This window comes from Macaca nemestrina, chromosome 1 (assembly GCF_043159975.1).
Source record: "Macaca nemestrina isolate mMacNem1 chromosome 1, mMacNem.hap1, whole genome shotgun sequence".
Taxonomy (NCBI): Eukaryota; Metazoa; Chordata; class Mammalia; order Primates; family Cercopithecidae; genus Macaca; species Macaca nemestrina.
Window position 1 is genome coordinate 29,868,478 of NC_092125.1, and position 24,058 is coordinate 29,892,535.

Below are 24,058 nucleotides of genomic sequence, written 5' to 3' on the forward strand. Positions count from 1 at the left end.
TTCAGCTTGAAGAACTTACAATTTCTTGTAGGACAGATCTCTGAAAACAAATTGTCTTAGCTTTTCTTTGTCTAAAAAAGTTATTGCCTTTACTTTTAAAATATATTTTCACTGGATATTGAATTTTAGGTCATAATCTTTTGTTGTTGTTGTTATTAGCACTTTAAAGATGTCTTCTAATGTTTTCTTGCTTTCATAGTTTCTGATGAGAAGTCTACTGTTATTAGTATCTCTGTGTGTGTGTCTCTTTTTTCCCTCTATTTTTTTTTTTTTTTTTTGTCACTGGTGTCAGCAATTTAATTATAGTGTGCCTTGGTATGTTTTGTGTGTGTGTGTGTGCGATTGATGTTCTTTGAGCTTTAGAATCTGTAAGTTTGTAGTTTTCATCAATTGTTTTTTCTTTTCATTCCTTTTATTTACTCATGTTCATGTTTTATTTTATATTTTTGAGAATTTTGAGCATATTTATAATAACTGTTTAAATGTCATTTGTGAATTCCATTGCTTCTAGTAGGATTCTATTGACAGATACTTTTTCCCTGATGATAGGTCATACTTTCTGTATTCTTCATGTATCTAGTGGTTTTTGGTTGAGTACTGGATATTTTGAATTTTATGTGAGTGCTGAATTGTACAATATTCCTTAAAAATATGTTGGATTTTGTTTTAGCAGATAGCTATATTACTTGAAGATCAATTTCATATTTTTGATGTTTGTTTTTTGGTTTATTAAAGAATAGGTCCATGGTAGAGTTTACTGAGATTTGACCTCTCTGGTGTCTCTCATAAATGCAACATATTCAATAAGATCTTTCCATTGTAGCTGGTGGGAACTTAAATGATTCCTGTCCTTTTGTGAGCTCTTTGAATTATTTGGCTTACAGCTTCCTGGAAGTTCTTTTCTCCCCTGCCGTGCATGTAGAATTATTCTTTTTGTAACCTATATACCATGCATGCATTTAAACAAAGACACAATGGGACCCCTGTGAAAATTTCTGGACCTCCCTTTTATCTGGCATACTGTCCTGCAAAGTCTAGTTCCGTGGTCTCCTTGATCTCAGTCTATGTCTCCTCAATTTAGCATGACCAATGTTTAATTGATGGTTATCTCCTTGGATTTTTCCTCCTTGCCTTGTGGCCCAGAAATTACCTCCAAGCAGAAAGTGGGTAATGTCTGAAAATGACTGTTTTATATATTGTATCCAGTTTTCTAGTAGTTTACAGAAGAAAGATATGCCTGAACTCTATTATTCTCTTAAACTCAGAAACAGAAACTTCCAAACCCTGGGTTTAACTGAAAATTCTTAGTGAACCTTTGTTGCTTAGAGCCTTTTCAGTCTCTTATTCTATTGTTTGTATCACAAAAACAGGTTAGCTTTTTCAAAATCAATAGATTCAAATTTTTAGATGTTCCCTAATCCCTTTTAATTTCCACTTGCAAAATGATAAATTTCTTGTGTGAACTCATATCATTCTTAAATATCTTGCTTTAAGCATCAAGGAACAATCAAGACAAATTGATATTCTGACCCTTTCCAACAGCTTCTCCTTTCAAATCCACCTTAAATGTTATCACATGCAGCAGGTTTGCAAAATATGCAACTACTGCATCACATGAATCTTCATCTTTCTAACTTGCAACATTTGTTTCCTTGCCATTTAACTTTGTTATGCCAGCTTTTCATTATGGCAGCTCTCTTCTTCACGGTACCATTGTTTCTACTAATAATATGTAATAAGTAGACTCAAACATGTAATGGTGCAAACAATAGTCCTACGTCGATGTTCAGGGTGCTGTGGTATTTCTTCTCCATGATGTTTTGCAGAGCTCCAGAATCCTTCCATCTTGTCACCCTTAGGGACGTTGGGAATTATTATGGTTAGATTCAGCAAAGGGAAGGTAAAGCAGCATGCAAGAGCACATGTGGGAAGTTATATGGACCAACTCTAAAAGTGGCACATATCACATTCCACTAGCTAGAATTCAATCACAGGTATAACCTAAGGGAGATTGTAATTCAATTGTAAGAAGGATTTGCAAATGTAACTTAGCCATGTGCCAAGGATGAAGAAGAAAATGGATTCAGGTGGACAAATAGCAGGAAGATTTAAGTGTATGTGGATTCTTTTTTTTGTTGTTTCTTCATGTCTCAGCTTATTTTGGAGTGCAAATTCTCAGAGACCCACTTCACATCTAAATTTCCTTATTTTTGAGATAATTCTTTCTTCTCTTGCCTCTTTCCCTTTTCTTTTTTCCCTCTCTTTTTCATTTCTCTTTTTTCCTACAAATATTAAATCTTCCAAGTACTTTGCTAGAATCTGGACTATGTTGGTAAGCAAGGCAGAGTCCTTGCCACCAGAGTGACAGTAATTTTTGTTCTCCATTATTTACCTAATATTTTACCAAGCATCACATACAGTAATATTACCTGATGATTTTTAAAATAAAAACTGTGTTATTCAGAATTGTTGAAAGTAACAAGAAACTACTAGTCGGAAAACTTATAGAAAAAAAGATGAAATTCTTCCTATTCATCACCGTTTGCTTTCAGAATTAAAATATTCCATAATCTTTGCCAGACAGAAAGAACAACATTGATTTCAAATCACCCTCCCCCACAACTCCCATCAAAATCCAAAACAAAACAAAACAAAAATGCATTAACTGAAGGACATCTAATTTCCTGAGTCTGTTTTTAATTTTGCTGTATACATTTTTATATTAACTCTATATTGATTTTTTTCATTGCTGTTGTTCCAGTGTACACAGTGTTCCAGATTACTTTTCTGGCAACTGCTGATGTGGTTTGTGGCTATGTTTGGTCCCATTTCTTAATTAGATGAAATGACACCCCACTTATAATTTAGTTACATAAAAATGGTAGAAATGTCGGTGTTTTTATAGGAAAATAACCGTGCTGACAACACATCTAGGTAACATGGTAGAATGGTATCATATATCTTCTCTGGATTTTATATTTCAATGCTTGGGTGATCCTAAAAAAGTAAGCTTATTTTTAAAATTAATTTATTCACTTAATAAATATTTACTGAGTTCTTATTCTGTGTTTGGCAGTGATGTGAATAGCTTAGAATATGTATGTAGTTCCTGGTTTTGAAGAGACTATGCCTCGGTAGGGAAAACTGAAATATAAGCAGGCTCCTAGTGTTGTATAAGAGCTATGATTTCAGTGTAAATAGGAAGATTTAAGGGCACAAAGAAAGGGCTCTGAGTTCTGCTTTTGGGAGCCTGATTGTGGACCCGTTAATGAGGTCTGAAAGAAATTTTGAAGGATGGGTAGGAGTTGACCAAAAAAGTAAGAGAAGGATATTTGGAGCTTATGGGAATGGGATTATAAAGGTGAGGGGGGCATGTGAAGAAGTAAAAGTCATTGGGTTTGACTGAGGCTTAGTATTGCAGTAGGTCAAAGATATTGTTGAGAAATGAAGCTGGTGAGATCACAACTTTTACTTATTGAATGATTTTTATGTACCACATACTTTACAAGTACTATTTAAATTAATACACTTTATTGTTTTGAGCAGTTTTAAGTACTTAGCAAAATTAGGCAGCAAGTACAGAGAGTTCCCATATAATCTCATCCCCACCATGTACAACTTCCCCTACTATCAGCATTCCACACCAGAGTGGTACATTGTAATCAATTGTCCCACAGACACTTGCACACACATTTATAGCAGCATGATTTGCGATGGTGAAAATATGGAACCAGCCTAAATGCCCATCAATCCATGAGTGGATAAAGAAATTGTGGTATAAATATATACGATGGAATACTATTCAGCCATGAAAAGGAACAAATTAATGTCATTTGCAGCAACCTGGATGGAACTGGAGACTATTATTCTAAGTGAAGTAACTCAGGAATGTAGACATAAAATTTTAATCTATTTGGGTAGATACAAAGGAGGACAATTCCTGAATCATATGGCAATAATATTTTTAGTTTTGTTAGAAACTTGCAAACTGTCTTCCAAAGTGGCTATACCATTTTGCATTCCCTCCAGCCATAAACGAGGGTTCCTGTTGCTCCACATCCTCACCAAATTTGGTATTGTCAGTTTTGTGGATTTTAGCCATTCTAATAGATGTGTAGTAGCATTTCATTGTTGTTTGAAGTTGCAATTTCCTAATGGAATATGATGTTGAACATTTTTTTCATAGGCTTACTTGTCATCTGTTTCTCTTCTTTGGTAAGGCTCTTCAGGTATTTTTCTTATTTTTTAATTGAGTTGTTACTGTTGAGTTTTAAGAGTATTTTTATATATTTTGGATAACAGTTCTTTATAAGATGTGGGGTTTCTTTTGCAATTATTTTCTTCTAGTCTGTGACTTGTTTTCTCACTCTCTTGAATTTTTGTTTCTGAGCACAGCTTTTAAGTTTTAATGAAGTCCCCCTCATTGATTATTTCTTTCATGGATCATGTCTTTGGTGTTGTGTCTAGAAAGTCATTGCTATACCAGGGTGATGTGATTTTCTCCTATGTTAACTTTTAGGAGTCTTTTCAGTTTTGTGAGTCTATTACCCACCTTGAGTTAATTTTTATTAAGAGTGTGAGGTTTGTGTCTGTATTCGTCTTTTTCCATGTAGCCGTCCAGTTGTTTCAGCAAAATTTTTCGTAAAAACTATCTTTGCCTGTGTATCTTTGTCAAGGATCTGTTGACTATGTTTATATGGGTCTGTTTCTGGGCTCTATTTTATTGTTTTACATGTCTGTACTTTCACTAGTACCACACTGTGTCAATTACTGCAGTTTTATTGTAAGTCTTAAAGGCAGATGTGTCAGTCCTCCAACTTTGTTCTTCTTTTATATTGTGTTGGCTATCCTGGGCTCTTTGCTTCTCCATACAAAACTTAGAATCAGTTTGTTGATATCCACAAAATAACTTACTGGGATTTTGATTGAGATTTCATTGAATCTGTAGATTAAGTTGGGAAGAACTAATGTCTTTGCAATATTGAGTCTTTCTACTTGTTAACATGTAAATATCTCTTCATTTATTTAGCTCTTCTTTAATATCTTTCATCAGTGTTTTGTAGTTTTCCTCATGCAGATCTTGCACATATTTTGTTAAATTTATACTTTAATATTTCATTTTTGGGGGTTCTGATGTAAATGGTAACATACTTTTAATTTCAAATTCTGCTTGTTTATTACCGGTATATAGGAAAATGACTTTTATATATTAACCTTGTATTCTGTAAACTTGCTATAATTGCTTATTAGTTTCAGGAGTATTTTTGTCAATACTTTTGGATTTTCTATATACATAATTATGTCATCTGTGAGCAAAGACACATTTATTTCTTTCTTTACAACCTATAAAGAGTTATTTCATTTTCTTTTCTTATTGCATTAGCTAGGACTTCCAGCGTGATGCTGAAAAGCACTGGTGAGAGAGAACATTTTTGCCTTTTTCCTGATCTCAGTGGGAAAGTTTTGAGGTTCTCACCATTAAGAATGATGTTGGCTGGGCGCAGTGGCTCATGCCTGTAATCCCAGCACTTTGGGAGGCCGAGGTGGGTGGGGTGGATCACCTGAGGTCAGGAGTTTGAGACCAGCTTGGCCAACATGGTGAAACCCCATCTCTACTAAAATTTCAAAAAAAATTAACCAGGCGTGGTGCTGGATGCCTGTAATCCCAGCTACTTGGGAGGCTGAGGCAGGAGAATCACTTGAACTCAGGATGCGGAGGTTGCAGTGAGCCGAGATTGCACCACTGCACTCTAGGCTGGGCAAGAGAATGACAGTCCATCTAAAAAAAAAAAAAAAAAGAATGATGTTAACTGTAGGTGTTGTAGGTGTTTTGTAGATGTAGATGTTCTTTATCAAGTTGAGAAAGTTACCCTCTATTTTTACTTTGCTGACATTAAAAAACTTGTGAATTGGTATTGAATTTTGTCAATTTTTCTGCATCTTTTTAAATTTTTCTACATTTATATTAATAGGATCATGCGATTTTTTTCCTGCTTTATCCTGTCAATGTGGTAGATTACATTAATTGATTTTCAAATGTTTAACCAGCCCAGTATTTCTATACTTGGGATAAATCACACTACATTGTTGGACTTGACTTACTAACATTCTGTTGAGGATTGTTGTACCTATATTCATAAGAGATATTGGTCTGTAGTTTTCTTTGAATGTCTTTACATGGTTTTGGTATTAGGGTAATGCTGGTGTTATAGAAGGAGTTAGTATTCCTCTGATTCTAACTTCTGGGAGAGATTGTGAAAAATTGGTATGATTTCTTTCTTAAATATTTGGTAAAATTCATCAGTAAACCCATGTGGGTCTCATGCTTTCTGTTTTGGAAGGTTATTATTAATTTAATTTCTTTGATGAATATAAGCCCCTTCCAATGACCTATTTCTTCTGGTGTGATTTTGGAAAATTGTGTCTTTTAAGAAATTGGTTCATTTTAAATTTATTTTTAATTAATTAATGAAAAATAAAAACCATCTTAATCTGTCACCCAGGCTGGAGGGCAGTGTTGCAGTCATAGCTCATTGCAGCCTCAAACTCCTGGGCTCAAGCAATCCTCTCACCTCAGCCTCCTGGGAATTGGTTCATTGTATTTAGGTTTTCAAATTTATGGGTATACAGTTGTTCATAATATTCTCTTATTATTCTTTTACTGTTCATGAGACCTGTAGTCATGTCCTTTCTTTCATTTCTGACATTAGTAATTTGCATGTTCTCTCTTTTTGATTACTTAGTCTGGCTAGAGACTTATTGATTTTATAAATCTTTAAAAAAACTGGATTTAGTTTGATTTTCTGCTCCAGTTTTTATTATTTCTTTCATTTGCTTACTTTGGATTTAATTTGCTCTTCTTTTTCTAGTATTCTAAGGTAGAAGCTTAGATGATTAATTTCAGATCTTTCTTTTTTTCTAATATATGTATTCAATATTATGCATTTCCTTCTAAGCAATGCTTTTACTGCATTCCACAAATTTGGTAAGTTGTATTTTCATTTAGTTCAAACTGTTTAAGTTTCTCATAAGATTTTTTTTACCCGTGTGTTATTTAGAAGTGTGTAGTTTAATCTCCAAACATCATGAGATTTTCCAGCTATCTTTCTGTTATTGATTTCTATTTTAATTCCACTGTGATCTGATAACAGAATTGTATGATTTCTATTCTTTTAATTTTGTTAGGGTGTTTTATGACCCAGACAGTGGTCTATCTTGGTGAGTATCCATGAACTTGGTGAAGTTCATGTGAACTAGATAAAAATGTTTATTCTCCTGTTGGATGAAGTAGCCTATAAATGTCCATTATATCCAGTTGATTATGTTGCTTTTTAGTTCAACTATGTCCTTCCTTACGGCTTTTCTGCCTGCTGAATCTATCCATTTCTGATAGAGAAGTGTTAAGTCTGTAACTGTAATAGTGGATCCATCTATTTCTTTGCAGTTCTTTCTGTTTCTCCTCATGTATTTTTTATGCTCTGCTGTTAGATTCATACATGTTAAGAATTGTTATGCCTTCTTGGAGAAATGATGTTTTTATTGTTATATAATGCCCCTTTTTTCTCTTAACAACTCTCCTTGCTATGAAGTCTATTCTGTTGGATGTTAGTGTAGCTAATCCCAGTTTCTTTTTATTAGTGTTAGCATGGTATATCTTTCCTCATCTATTTACTTTTAATCTATATCTTTTTATATTTAAAGTGATTTTTTTAATAGATAATATATAGTTGTATCTTGTTTTTTGATCCACTCTGACAATCTGTCTTTTAGTTGGTGCATTTAGACCATTGACATTCAAGGTGATTACTGATACAGTTGAATTAATATCTATTAATTTGTTACTGTTTCTATTTGTTGCCCCTGTTTTCTTTTCTTATTTTTGTCTTCCACTCTTTTTCTCCCATTTGTGCCTTTAGTTGAGCATTTTATGTGATTCCATTTTATCTTCTTTCTTAGTATATAAGTTGCACTTGTCTAAAACTTTCTAAATGGTTGCTCTAGAATTTGCTATATACATTTACAATTAATTCATGTCCACTTTCAAATAACACTATACACTCCCCGACTTATGATGGTTTAACTTTCAATTTTTTGACTTTTTGATGGTGAGAAAGTGATAGAAATTCAGTACACTTCTTGACTTATTATGGTGTTATGTCCCAATTACAACCCCATTGTAAATAGAGGAGCATCTGTACCACTTTAAGAGTAGTGCGAGCACCTGATAATAACAAAATAATTTTAATTCTTTCATCCTGTTCCTAGTATTGTTGCTGTCAATTATTTTACTTACATATAAGCATATGAATAGGAATAAAATACATTGTTGCTATTATTTTGAACAAATTGTTATCTGTTAGATCGATTAAGGATTGTTACCTTACTTATTCCTTTTCTTATTCTCTTGTTTTCTTTATGTAGATCTGAGTTTCTGACTTAACATTATTTTCCTTTTCTCTAAATAATTTATTTTAACGTTTCTTTGTGAAGTAATTCCACTGGCAACAAACTTCCTCCATTTTTGTTTATCTGAGAAAGTCTATTTCTCCTTCAGTTTTACTTCCCCCTCCTTCCCTCCCTCCCTCCTTGCTTCCCTCCCTCCTTCCTTCCCTCCCTCCTTCCTTCCTTTCCTCCCTCCCTCCTTCCCTCCCGTCTTTCCTTTTTTCTTCCTTGCTTCCTTTGTTCCTTCCTTCTTTCCTTTCTCTGTCTCCTTCTTCCTCTCTCTCCTCTCTTTTCTTTCTCTCTCTCTTCTCTTTTTTCTATTCTTCTTTACTTCCCCTTCCTTCCTTCCTTCCTTCCTTCCTTCCTTCCTTCCTTCCTTTTCCTTTTCCTTTTCCTTTTCCTTTTCCTTTCTGTTTTTTTTTTTTCTTTTCTTTCATGAGTCTGGTGCACCAGGATCTCCTTCACTTTTGAAAGATAATTTGCAGGGTACAGAATTCTAAGTTGATGTTTTATTTTTCAGCACTTTAAATATTTCACTTTCACCTCTTCTTGTGTGCACGGTTTGTGAGGAGAATTCTGACATAATTCTTATGTTTGCAATCCTTTAGGTAAAGTTCTCCCCCACCCCGGGGCTTCTTTCAAGATTTTTATTTTTGCTTTTTTTTTTTTTTGCATTCAAATATACTATGCCTAGTTATAACTTTTGGGGGGCATTCATCCCATTTGCTCTTAGAGCTTCCTGGACCTGTGGTTTGATGTCTAATGTTGGGGGGAATTCTCAGTCATTATTTCTTTGAATATCTGTTCCCTTCTCTCTTTCTTCTGTATATGTTAAGCCTTGTGTAGTTGTCTCACCATTCTTGGATATTCTGTTCTGTTTCCCCACCCTATCCCCCAGTATTTTTTTTCTTTTCAATTTTAGATGTTTCTATTGAAATATGCTCAAGCTTCGTGATTGTTTCCTCAACTTTTTCCAGTCTAGTCAAATGAACTCAATCAAAAGCATTCTTCATTTCTGTTAGTCTTTTTGATCTCCAGCATTTCTTTTTATTCTTTCTTAGCATTTCCATATCTCTGCTTACATTGCCCATCTGTTCTTGTAGGCTGTATATCTTATCTACTGGAAGCCTTAGGATGTTAATCACAGTTTTGTTTTTTTTTTTAAATTCCCAGTCTGATAACTCTAGCATTAGAGTTAGAGTTCTGAGTCTGGTTCTGATGCTTGCTTTGTCTCTTCAAACTGTGGGGTTTTCTTTGTTTGCCTTTTAATATGCCTTGTAATTTTTTCTTGATAGGCAGACTGGGTGCTGTATGATGTACTGGGTACAAGACATTGTGATAACTAGGCTGTAGTCATGTGGTGGTAAGGTGCGGAGTGAGAGGAAGCATGCTGTAGTCCTATGATTAGATCTCATGTCTTTTAATGAGCCTGTGCTTCTGGACTGCGAGTCTCACACATGCTTCTTAGTTGCTGCCCCACCCCTTTAGGTGGGACTGGATGGCTAGAGTGGACTAGAGTTGTGTATTTTTTTTCCCCTATATAGAAGACCACAGATGCTGAAGTTAGGCATTTCCTTCTCCCCAATATGTTAGGATCTGGAAAACCCTCAGTAGTATAGGCTCTTGTTAAATAACTTCTCTTAAGGTCAGACCTTGGTAAGAACAGAGTGGGCCAGGCGCGGTGGCTCACGCCTGTAATCCCAGCGCTTTGGGAGGCTGAGGCAGGCGGATCACAAGGTGAGGAGATCAAGACCATCCTGGCTAACACAGTGAAACTCTACTAAAAATACAAAAAAAAAAAAAAAAAAAAAAAAAAAAATTAGCTGGGCATGGTAGCAGGCGCCTGTAGTTCCAGCTACTAGGGAGGCTGAGGCAGGAGAATGGCGTGAACCCGGGAGGCAGAGCTTGTAGTGAGCCGAGATCGTGCCACTGCACTCCAGCCTGGGCGACAGAGCGAGACTCTGTCTCCAAAAAAAAAAAAAAAAAAAAAAAGGAAGAAACTATCCGTCCCTTGCCCACCCCTCCTGACTCTTGATTATCTTGATTATTGATTTCCAGAGGCTACCACTTTCAATCCTTTTAGCTATTGATTTTGATAGTTACCACCATATTTTTATGTAATCTGTTCATATTACTATTTTTGATTTTTCTTAGTTTTAGATACTCTCTTTTGACTTCTCACTGTAGAGAAGTAGGATTTAGCTGTCTTATATCCTTCTCCTATACTTATATGCACTCATACACTCACATATGCACTTATCCTCCTACATTCTACTAAAAGAATCATATTTTGCTAAATACATTTTTATAATCCTGAAAATGTTATTCATAGCCGAGCTATGTGATAAATTTTGATTATTTCTTCCATGATATGGTCTTTGTTGAGGTTGATAATTATCTCTCTTTGGTCTGTTTGCATAGTTTTCTGTACATCTATCACTAACGCATTCCCAATCTCTCCTACAGAAGTCTCAATCTCTCAGAAATCAGACTCTAACTCTAATGTTTAAAACCTTAAAAACATTCAGGATTAGGTACTTTTATGTTTATTTTCTTGGTGGAGGAAGAAATCTCTTCAGGACTCTCTGTTCTCTCATTCCAATAGATATCAATTACTCTCTTGGTCTCGTACTGGGATCTATACCATCCTGAAAACTTCCTTCTTTTCTTGGTTGTATACCTGCTTCCTGGATCTCATGTCGTCCTCTTTATTAGTTTGCTTCCTTGTTTTGTAGAACACATTATTTAACAATATTCTTAAAAAGGTGAAAGGGAGGTAAAATATTTTGAGATTTGCAAGTCTGGAAATATCTTTTCCTACTGTCACATTTATTGATAATTTAGAATTCTAGGTTAGAAATGATTTTTTCTCTCAGAATTTCAAAAACATTGCTGTATTGTTTTTTAGTTTCCAGTTTGCTGCTGGGAAGACAGATGCTGTAGTGATTCCCAATACTTTCTTTGTGTCTTTTCTTTCTTTAAGTTCTCTGGGAACTTTTTAGTATCTTTTATCAGCTCTCAGTGTTTTGAAATCTTTTACTGATATGCCATTTTGTGTGTATGTGCATGTGTGCGTGTGCTCATTTTCTGTTAGGTACTTGTTGAGTTTGTTCAATCCATAAATTCCTTATACTTATAGGTCATTTTCTTGGATAGGATCTCCCCAACCACAAACTGTTTCTGTTTGATTTTCTCTCTTTGGAATGCCAGTTATTCAAATATTGAATCTTCTGTACCATTTCTCTAGTTTTAAAAATGTGGTGGGTTTTTCTTTTCCTATTGTTTACTTATTTTTTTTTCTTTTGTTTTCTGGAACAGTTCCTTAAGTTTTTCTTCCATTTTACTAACCTTTTAATTTCTGCTCTCCTATTTTCAGTTATTGAGATTTTTTTTTGCCTGATGTTTCTGTTTATGGCCTTCTAATTTTGTTCCATGACTGCAATAAGTTCTCCTTTCTCTCAGAATATTAGTAAAAATGATCAAGTTGTATTCTGTATTTTGCATTATCTTTTTTTCCTTCAGGTTTCATGTTACAATATTTATTTGTTTTGGTCTCTGAGAATCTTTTTGGCCTTCCTTTCTTTCTTTCTTTCTTTCTTTCTTTCTTTCTTTCTTTCTTTCTTTCTTTCTTTCTTTCTTTCTTATTTTCACAAAAGTTTTTATTGTGACCAACAGTAAACATTCAAAAAAGTAATAATATCCATTGACTCAATATCCTTCAGAGAATAGAAACAATGGAAAAAAACTGTTAATTTTATAAGAATAGGTAAATTTTGGTATCCATATCTGACAATGCAATTACAAGAAGGGAAATTTACAGACCATGATCACTTTGGAACTAAATTTATATATCCTATTCAAAAATCCAGCTATATTTTATAAGGAGGTTATATCATGACCAAATTTGGTTTATACAATTAATTCAGTATATACTAGTTCCTGAATAAAGAGTAATAATAGTCTTGGGCTGGCAAGCCGAATAGGAACAGCTCTGGTGTGCAGCTGACAGTAAGATCAATGCAGAAGGCAGGTGATTTCTGTAATCCAACTGAGGTACCCAGCTCATCTTATTGGGACTGGTTAGATAGTGGGTGCAGCCCATGTAGGGCAAGCCAAAGCAGGATGGGGTGTTACCTCACCTGGGAAGTGCGTGGGGTTGGGAAACTCCCTCCCCTAGTGAAGGGAAGCTGGGAGGGACTGTGCCTAGAGGAATGGTGCATTCCAACCCAGATACTATGCTTTTCCCATAGTCTTTACAACCCACAGGCAAGAGATTCACTCAGGTGCCTACACCACCAGGGCCCAGGGTTTCAAGCACAAAACTGGGTGGCTGTTTGGGCAGACACTGAGCTAGCTGTAGCAGTTTTTTTTTGGTCATACCCCAGTTGTACCTGGCACTGGCTAGACAGAACCATTCACTCCCCTGGAAAGGGGGCTGAAGCCAGGGAGCCAAGTGGTCTAGCTCAGTGGATCCCACACCCACAGAGCTCAGCAAGCTAAGATCCACTAGCTTGAAATTCTCACTGCCAGCACAACAGTCTGAAATTGACTTGGGATGCTTGAACTTGGTTTGGGGAGGGGCGTCTGCCATTACTGAGGCTGGAGTAGGTGGTTTTCCCCTCACAGTGTAAACAAAGCCACTGGGAAGTTCGAACTGAGTGGAGCCCACTGCAGCTCAGCAAAGCCATTGTAGCCAGATTGCTTCTTTAGATTCCTCCTCTCTGGGCAGGGCATCTCTGAAAGAAAGGCAGCAGTCCCATATAGATAAAACTCCTATCTTCTTAGGACAGAGCACCTGGGGGAAAGGGTGGCTGTGGGCACAGCTTCAGCGGACTTAAACGTTCCTGTCTGCCAGCTCTGAAGAGAGCAGCGGATCTCTCAGAACAGCATTTGAGCTCTGCTAAGGGACAGAATGTCTCCTTAAGTGGGTCCCTGACCTGTGTACCTCCTGACTGGGAAACACCTCCCAGCAGGGGTTGACGGACACCCTATACAGGAGAGCTCTGGCTGACATCTAGCAGGTGCCCCTCTGGGATGAAACTTCCAGAGGAAGGAATAGACAGCAATCTTTGCTGTTCTGCAGCCTCCGCTGATGATACCCGGGCAAACAGGATCTGAAGTGGACCTCCAGCAAACTCCAGCAGACCTGCAGCAGAGGGGCCTATTAGAAGGAAAACTAACAAACAGAAAAGAAAAGAATCAACATCAACAAAAAGGACGCCCACACAGAAACCCCATCTGAAGATCACCAACCTCAAAGACGAAAGGTAGATAAATCCATGAAGATGAGGGAAAAACAGCACAACAAGGCTGAAAATTCCAAAAACCAGAATGCCTCTTCTCCAAAGGATCACAACTCCTCACTAGCAAGGGAACAAAACTGGATGGAGATTGAGTTTGGTGAATTGACAGAAACAGGCTTCACAAGTTCATAACAAACTCCTCTGAGCTAAAGGAGGATGTTCTAATGCAATGCAAGGAAGCTAAGAACCTTGAAGAAAAGTTAGAGGAATTGCTAACTAGAATAACCACTTTAGAGGAGAACACAAATGACCTGATGGACCTGAAAAACACAGCACGAGAACTTCGTGAAGCATTCACAAGTATCAGTAGCCAAATCAATCAAGTGGAAGAAAGGATATCAGAGATTGAAGATCACCTTAATGAAATAAAGCATGAAGACAAGATTAGAGAAAAAAGTATGAAAAGGAATGAACAAAGCCTCCAAGAAATATGGGACTATGTGAAAAGATCAAACCTGCATGTGATTGGTGTACCTGAAAGTGACAGGGAGAATGGAACCAAGTTGAAAAACACTTTTCGGGATATTATCCAGGAGACCTTCCCCAACCTAGCAAGACAGGGCAACAGTCAAATTCCGGAAATACAGAAAACACCACAAAGATACTCCTTGAGAAGAGCAACCCCAAGACACATAATCATCAGATTCACCAAAGTTGAAATGAAGGAAAAAATGTTAAGGGCAGCCTGAGGGAAAGGTTGGGTTACACACAAAAGGAAGCCCATCAGACTAACAGCAGGTCTCTCTGTAGAAACCCTACAAGCCAGAAGAGAGTGGAGGCCAATATTCAACATTCTTTTTTTTGAGACAGATTCGCACTTTGTTACTCAGGCTGGAATGCAGTGGCGCAATCTCAGCTCACTGCAAGCTGCGCCTCCCGGGTTCACTCCATTCTACTGCCTCAGCCTCCTGAGTAGCTGGGACTACGGGAACCTGCCACCACGCCTGGCTAATTTTTTGTATTTTTAGTAGAGACAGGGTTTCACCGTGTTAGCCAGGATGGTCTCAATCTCCTATCCTCGTGATCCACCCATCTCGGCCTCCCAAAGTGCTGGGATTACAGGCATGATCAACATTCTTAAAGAAAATAATTTTCAACCCAGAAATTCATATCCAGCCAAACTAAGCTTCATAAGTGAAGGAGAAATAAAATCCTTTACAGACAAGCAAATACTGAGAGATTTTGTCACCACCAGGATTGCGTTACAAGAGCTCCTGAAGGGAGCACTAAACATGGAAAGGAACAACTGATTCCAGCCACTGCAAAAACATACTGAATTATAAAGACCATTGACACTACAAAGAAAGTGCATCAAATAACAGGCAAAATAGCCAACTGGCATTGTAATGACAGGATCAAATTCACACATAACAATATTAACCTTAAATGTAAAAGGGCTAAATCACCCAATTAAAAAACACACACTGGGCTGGGCACAGTAGCTCACACCTGTAATCCCAGCACTTTAGGATGCCAAGGTGGGTGGATCATGAGGTCAGGAGTTTGAGACCAGCCTGGACAAGATGCTGAAACCCCGTCTCTAGTAAAAAAATACAAAAATTAGCCTGGCGTGGTGGCATGCGCATGTAGTCCCAGCTACTCGGGAGACTGAGGCAGGAGAATCACTGGAACCCGGGAGGCAGAGGTGGCAGTGAGCTGAGATTGTGCCACTGCACTCCAGCTTGGGTGACACAGAAAGACTCTGTCTCAAGAAAACACACACACACACACACACACACACACACACACACAGGCAAATTGGATAAAGAGTCAAGACCCATTGGTGTACTGTATTCAGGAGACCCATAGCACATGCAAAGACACACATAGACTCAAAATAAAGGGAAGAATATTTACCAAGCAAATGGAAAGCAAAAAAAAGCAGGGGTTGCAATCCTAGTATCTGATTAAACAGACTTTAAACCAACAAAGATCAAAGAAGGGCATTACATAATAGTAAAGGGATCAATGCAACAGGAAAAGCTAACTATCTGAAATATATATGCACCCAATACAGGAGCACCCAGATTCATAAAGCAAGTTCTTAGAGGCCTACAGAGAGACTTGGACTCCCACATAATAATAGTGGGAGACTTTAACACCACACTGTCAATATTAGACAGGTCAATGAGACAGGAAATTAATGAGGATATTCAGGACTTGAACTCAGCTCTGTACCAAAAGGACGTACTAGACATCTACAGAACTCTCCACCCCAAATCAACAGAATATACATTTTTCTCAGCACCACAACATACTTATTCCAAAATTGACCACATTATTGGAAGTAAAACACTCCTCAGCAAATGCAAAAGAATGGAAATAATGACAGTCTCTCTGACCACAGTGCCATCAAATTAGAACTCAGGATTAAGAAACTCACTGAAAACCGTGCAACTTTGTGAAAACTGAACAACCTGGTCATGAATGACTACTGGGTAAATAACGAAATTAAGGCAGAAATTTCTTTGAAACCAATGAGAATAAAGATACAATGTACCAGAATCTCTGGGACACAGCTAAAGCAGTGTTTATAGAGGAATTTATAGTACCAAATGCTCACAGGAGAAAGCAGGAAAGATCTAAAATCAACACCCTAACATCATGATTAAAATAACTAGAGAAGCAAGAGCAAAAATATTCAAAAGCTAGCAGAAGAGAAGAAATAACTAAGACAAGAGCAGAACTGAAGGAGACAGAGACACGAGAAGCCCTTCAAAAAATCAATGAATTCAGGAGCTGGTTTTTTGAAAAGATTAACAAAATAGACCACTAGCCAGATTAATAAAGAATAAAAGAGAGAAGAATCAAACACAATAAAAAATGATAAAGGGGATATCACCACTGATCCCACAGGAATACAAACTACCATCAGAGAATACTATAAACACCTCTAAGCAAATAAACGAGGAAATCTAGAAACAATGGATAAATTACTAGACACATACACCCTCCCAAAACTAAACCAGGATGAAGTCAAATCCCTGAATAGACCAATAACAAGTCTGAAATTGAGGCAGTAATTAATAGCCTACCAACCAAAAAAAGCCCAGGACCAGGTAGATTTCACAGACAAATTCTACCAGAGGTACAAAGAGGAGGTGGTAGCATTCCTTCTGAAACTATTCCAAACAATAAAAAAAGAGGGACTCCTCCCTAACTCATTTTATGAGGCACCATCATCCTGATACTAAAACCTGGTGGAGACACAATAAAAAAAGAAAATTTCAGGCCAATATCCCTGATGAACATTGATGCAAAAATCTTCAATAAAATACTGGCATACCAAACCTAGCAGCACATCAAAAAGCTTATCCACCATGATCAAGTCGACTTCATCCCTGGGATGCAAGGCTGGCTCAACATACACAAATCAATAAACGTAATCCATCACATAAACACAACCAACAACAAAAATCACATGATTATCTCAATAGATGCAGAAAGGCCTTCAATAAAATTCAACATCCCTTCATGCTAAAAACTCTCAATAAATGAGGTATTGATGGAACATATCTCAAAATAATAAGAGCTATTTATGACAAACCCACAGCCAATATCATACTGAATAGGCAAAAGTTGATAGCATTCCCTTTGAAAACTGGCACAAGACCAGGATGCCCTCTCTCACCACTCCTATTCAACATACGAAGTTCTGGCCAGGGAAATCAGGCAAGAGAAAGAAATAAAGCATATTTAAATAGGAAGAGAGGAAGTGAAATTATCCCTGTTTGCAGATGACATGATTGTATATTTAGAAAACCCCATCATCTCAGCCTGAAATCTCCTTAAGCTGATAAGCAACTTCAGCAAAGTCTCGGGGTACAAAATCAATGTGCAAAAATCACAAGCATTCCTATACACCAATAATAGACAAACAGCCAAATTATGCATGAACTCTCATTTGCAATTGCTACAAGAAGAATCAAATACCTAGGAATACAACTTACAAGGGATGTGGAGGACCTCTTCAAGGAGAACTACAAACCACTGCTCAAGGAAATAAAAGAGGACATAAACAAATGGAAAAACATTCCACGCTCATGGATAGGAAGAATCAATATCATGAAAATGGCCATAGTGTCCAAAGTAATTTATAGATTCAATGCTATCTCTATCAAGCTGCCACTGACTTTCTTCACAGAATTAGAAAAATCCACTTTAAATTTCATATGGAATCAAAAAAGAGCCCGCATTGCCAAGACAATCCTAAGCAAAAAGAACAAAGCTGGAGGCATGATACTACCTGACTTCAAATTATACTACAAGCCTGCAGTAACCAAAACAGCATGGTACTGGTACCAAAACAGATATATAGACCAATGGAACAGAACAGAGGCCTCAGAAATAATGCCCCACATCTACAACCATCTGATCTTTGACAAACCTGACAAAAACAAGCAAGGGGGAAAGGATTTCCTATTTAACAAATGTTGTTGGGAAAACTGGCTAGCCATATGCAGAAAACTGAAACTGGACCCCTTCCTTACACCTTATACAAAAATTAACCCAAGATGGATTAAAGACTTAAATGCAAGACCCAAAACCATAAAAACCCTAGAATAAAACCTAGGCAATACTATTCAGGACATAGGCATGGACAAAGACTTCATGACTAAAACACCAAAAGCAATGGCAACAAAAGCCAAAACTGACAAATGGGATCTAATGAAAGATCTTCTGCACAGCAAAAGAAACTATAATCAGACTGAACAGGCAACCTACAGAATGGGAGAAAATGTTTGCAATCTACCCATCTGACAAAGGGCTAATATCCATAATCTACAAGGAATGTAAACAAATTTACAAGAGAAGAACAATCCCATCAAAAAGTGGGTGAAGGTTATGAACAGACTCTTCTTGAATGAAGACATTTATGCAGCCAACAAACATATGAAGAAAAACTCATCATCACTGGTCATTAGAGAAATGCAAATTAAAACCACAATGAGATACCATCTCATGCCAGTTAGAATGGTGACCATTAAAGAGTTAGGAAACAACAGATGCTGGAGAGGATGTGGAGAAATAGAAATGCTTTTACACTGTTGGTGGGAGTGTAAATTAGTTCAACCACTGTGGAAGACAGTGTGGCAACCCCTTAAGGATCTAGAACCAGAAATACCATTTGACCCAGCAATCCCATTACTAGGTATATACCCAAAGAAATATAAATTATCCTACTATAAAGACACATGCATACGTATGTTTATTGATGCACTATTTACAGTAGCAAAGACTTGGAGCCAACCCAAATGGACATCAATGATAGATTGCTAAAGAAAATGTGGTACATATATACCATGGAGTACTATGTAGCCATAAAAAGGAATGAGTTCGTGTCCTTTGCAGGGACATGAATGAAGCTGGAAGCCATCATCCTCAGCAAACTAACACAGGAACAGAAAACCAAACACCACATGTTCTCACTCATAAGTGGGAGTTGAACGAGAACACATAGACACAGGGAGGGGAACAACACACACTGGGGCCAGTCAGGAGGTTGGGGGTGAGAGGAGGGAGAACATTAGGACAAACAGCTAATGCATGCAGGGCTTAAAACCTAAATGACAGGTTGATAGGTGCAGCAAACCACCATGGCACTCGTATACCTATGTAACAGATCTACACATTCTGCACTTGTATCCTGGAACTTAAAGTAAAATAAAACAAAAAGCATTATAAATTACTAGGCACATACCATCCATTTCATCTAATGAAGAAAGCAAATGGCAAATATCATGTATCTGATGTGCTACTCAAAATGTCTAGGTTCTTACATTATTTATTACTGAAAGAAACCTTGGAGATCATGGTTTCTAACTATTTATTTGACAGATGAGGAAAACTGAGACCTGTGGAGTTTTGGTGACATGCCTTGAGACTAGAATCCAAGCCTAGTACAGTCTTCTTTCCATTAAATTGTATTTCCTTTTCTAAGGCGTGGTGAATGCTGTGTGGCTTACGAGTTTATTTTTGGTGATGACACTATACCTGCTTTTCTTCCTTTATTTTTTTTTTACCTCAGTGACTAGAACTGGATCAATACTAATCCTTGGTTTATGACACACTCTCACAATTGGTCCATGTATAACCTATTTATTTATTTGCTTTTAATAATGTAATACATAAAACTTCAAACATTCATATTTGGTGGAGAACTTGGGAAGAAATGAAAATGTATAATTTCCATATATGCCTGGTACAAAAATAAACTCATATATTTGGAAATTATTTAGTGCTACAGCTGTTTGTTTTTCCCCCTTGGGTTGAAGGTTATCTTCTGGATGGGTGGTTTGGCAACTCTCCTCCTCATCACTTTGAAATCACCAAACTCAAGTAGCACTTAGAAAACAAAGTAAGACAGAAGGAAATGGGAAAACGACCAGGAAAATGTGCTTTACATTTAGCATTGTGACATATATGTCTTTAAAATTTGTTAGTCTTCTGCAAATTGTGTAATGTTGGGTTTGTTTATGATGCAGGTCTGAGAACCATTGGAGTTATCACCAAACTGGACCTTATGGATGAAGGAACAGATGCCAGGGATGTTCTAGAGAACAAACTGTTGCCTCTTCGCAGGGGTAATGTACTGTGGTCTATACAATACTTTTTTGTTTGTTTGTTTGTTTTTGGTTATATGGAAGAGAAATGATTGGGAAGCCACTAGGAGTTTTGGTTTTAATGCCTTCTCAGTTGTAAGGAATGGATTTATCATTAGTTATACTTTTTATGGAATGGCTGTACATTCCTGAATGATATATTAGAAAATAATACAAAGGGAGAACTATTCTTTAAAATAACAGGAATAATAAAACAGGAAAAGGAAGGAGTTTGAAGCGAGGTTATAAATATTCATCATAGACTGCATAAACTTATACTATTGTAAGCCTGATATTTACTTGCCTGCTATATGACAAAACTGCGAAGATACACACTCTCTTAAAATGCACACAGTTTAAGGGTGAGAGACACTATTGTATTGACGCTAAAAAATTATTGTGAGCTCAATCAGTAGCCTGTGTTCAATACTGATGTTTCCCATTGAGTTTTATAAAGGGCCTCAGTCTTCACACCTAAAACTAGTTTTGCTTTTCTTAGTCTGCCTATGTGAGAGCCTTGAAATCTCCCTGGAATAAGCCACAAAAAGTGTCCCCAACTCCATAGATTTGTGTTTTGTTTCAGGTTACGTGGGGGTGGTAAACAGAAGCCAGAAGGACATAGATGGGAAGAAGGACATAAAGGCAGCCATGTTGGCAGAGAGGAAGTTTTTCCTTTCCCACCCGGCTTACAGACATATCGCTGACCGAATGGGAACTCCACACCTGCAGAAGGTCCTTAATCAGGTAAAAATGTTATTTCAAGCAACAAGAACAGTTATGAAATATGTAAGTGGATGCTGGAATTTGTATTTATTATTTTTAAGTTTATTTTTTTCCAAAACAAGACATGCAGTTTCAATGATAGGGATTTTAAAAATGGGTATTAGTACCTCAGATTCACACTATTACCATTCTCAGTGAATAGAACTCATCTTCCTGTTATTGAAAGAAGAGCTCTCAAAGCAGAAACACATACCTATTTAGGAACAGTGAACAGGGATATACATTTTAGCATATATTCATTTGTAATATGTAGTTACCTTGAGAAGTTAAATTTTTATAACTTTGAAAAGTTGATCTCTTGGGATCTGTTTTTGAAGCACCAATCTGTAATGGCTAGGTTACACTTTCTGCTAATTTTTTTTTATGACTTTGTTTAGAATTGATTTGTTTCTTAATTTAAAACCTTTAGAATCACAAATCCTGGTTTAATAATCATTGATTTCCACTCATCTAAGATGCTTTTCCAGATAACCCCTTTTCCCACAATAATTTAGAATTGGGCCTTCTGCCTACCCCGCTCCATGCACTATGCACAAACTTCTTCCATAAATCCTCAATGCTCTTACTTGGTTACAGATATTTCTTCCCCTATTGGAGTTAAGTGTTATGACAAGCATCATTGTCATTGAATGCAGGGCCCCCTCCCTGAGTTTTGATTATATTGACTTCATGTGACTGGCAGCCTTTCTCACAAATACTCTTATAAGTTATGCTTTAACTGTTACGTACAAACTTAATCAGGCAATCAATCAATCAATCAAGTAGATTTCTGATTCTTAGCTCCTAGAAAGTATCAATAGCTGTCATAATATGTGACATTATACCTGAACAATTTAGGCAAAACGACTGAGAAGAAATTTTAGAAAATAAAAAATTGTGTTATAATTCCATTTTAAGAGATTTCAACGCAGACTATTGTAAAGTTTATACTTTTTAATTAAAGATAAATATTTGGACTCTAGGAAACATCACTATGATTGTATCATTTAAAAATATGAATATATTTTAGAGAAGGAGCATTGTTATGCAAGAATCCTAACACTCTACCAATATATTTTGCATTGTCAAAACTCTCTTTAGAATACTGCTTTCACAGCTGTATTGGCCTACAAAAAACGCAAATAAACTGAGAAAATCTTCGAAGAAAATCACTAATATGGTTAGAAAGATAAAGCTGGAAATGAGTTAAGTTTTGAATACTGGAAAAACAGAAGGAGGTGGTTAACTATTAGATTATTACAGGTGACGCCCAAGTTATGACACAATTGGATTTTTTTTTCTGAAGATGTCTCCTTTCCTGGATAATCACTCTCTCTTTATTGCTTCAAGAATATTTATACTATGTTTGAAACTAAGATAATTCTATGGCTATGTATGTGTACCAATACTTCTGGTCCTATAGGATAATTCATATGGAAAATACTGCAAAATGACATGACATTTTTGAAAAATTGAATGAAATTTTCATTGTGGGGGGAAGGCAGAGAAAGAGGTAGTGAGTTGTATGAGATGATATTGGAGATGTAGGCAGTGGCTGAATCCTGTAATGTTTCTAGACCAAATTGAGGATTTTGGCTCTTACCTAAGACCAATAAGGAGTCATTTAAGGGTCCTGAGTAGAGGAATAACAAGATCAGATCCATGGGTGAAAAAAGAATATGGTATTGAAGACAGGAAGACCAAGAGTAGACCAGTTAGGAGTAAAAGAGAAATTATGGGAATTTGGTTGTAAGGGCCAGTGGAGATGAAAAGAAGGGGCAGGTTTGAGAAATGTTCAGGAAAATTGAGGACTAGGTGGTAGATTAGAGCTGTTGGGTGTTGGGAGAGGTGGAGTCAAGGTTATGTCCCAGGTTTCCAGGTTCTTATAAAGTCACCAAGATGGGGAACCCTGAAGGGAAGATCAAATACTTGATTTTGGAAATGTTGAGCTTGAGATGTCATTGAAACATCCATGAGGAGAAGTCAAGCAGTTGGTCAAATATGCATGCCACAGCAAAGATAAATCTTGTTTGGAGACAACATCTTACAACTATAGGTATTTGGATGTTTATTGAAGCCATGGATGGAATGAGATTCCCTGAAGAGAGAACAGAGAGTAAACAAAAAAGAGGCCTCGGACCCAGATTTGAGGAATTTCAATAATTACTGTTCTGGCAAAGAGGGTGAATTGTCCAAGGAAATAGAGAAGATATATCGAGAATGGATAGCAGAAAAATTAGAGAAGCTGGAGTCATGGAAGCCAGGGGAAGAAGTGTTTTAGAAAGCCACAGTATTGCTTTGCTCTGGAGATGTCTGAGAAGCAAAAGGTGAAAATCAGGTATTTTTATTATTTACCAGTTCACATGGCAATCAGTTGGTTGCTGGTTTCTTGTGGTTGCTGTTTCTGTTAGATTTGGGTCTTTGTCTCTCGTGACGTTGCTATCGGGAATGCTGTCCTCTCAGCTCTTTTTTTCCCTGCTTCATGGTTAGAACAGCAGTGCATTCCAGGGTGCTAACATAACAATTTATTACTGTGAGCAAGGGGGTAATACAGTTATAAACTATTGACAGATAACTCTAGATTTATTTAATAAATACATTCAGGTGACCTCAGATAAACATAAAGATGACTGAAAATAGTTTCTTCACTCAATCTGGGTATATTAATTCTCCCTAATTTTAATATTTTTTCTTTTTTCTGCATTTCTAGGAAGTTTATATTCTTTTTATTGATTTCAAGTTCATCACTTAGGCAGTTCAAGAAGGTTATCTGTTTTTTCTTTTAATTAAGACTTTCTTTAACTGCATTGTAATAGAAAGACCGTAAGACCTAAACAATCTAGGTTTTTATCTCACCTTTGTTCTTAATTAATCATGCACTCTTAAGCTCTAGGAGAAGTTTTCATTGTACTGAGCTTGAGGTGCCTGCTGATCTCAGTGGAAATATCA

At 36.7% G+C, this 24,058-nt stretch overlaps 1 protein-coding gene across 9 annotated transcripts in view; it reads left to right on the forward strand.

Annotated features, from left to right (window-relative positions):
• LOC105484426 (dynamin 3) overlaps window positions 1-24,058 on the forward strand; it is a 564,467-nt gene that overhangs the window by 169,847 nt on the left and 370,562 nt on the right. For all 9 annotated transcript variants that reach the window (XM_071069595.1, XM_071069603.1, XM_071069594.1 and 6 more), the window contains exons 5-6: window positions 20,231-20,329; window positions 20,931-21,091. In XM_071069595.1, the coding sequence (XP_070925696.1) occupies window positions 20,231-20,329; window positions 20,931-21,091 (260 nt within the window). The remainder of the gene's footprint in view (window positions 1-20,230; window positions 20,330-20,930; window positions 21,092-24,058) is intronic.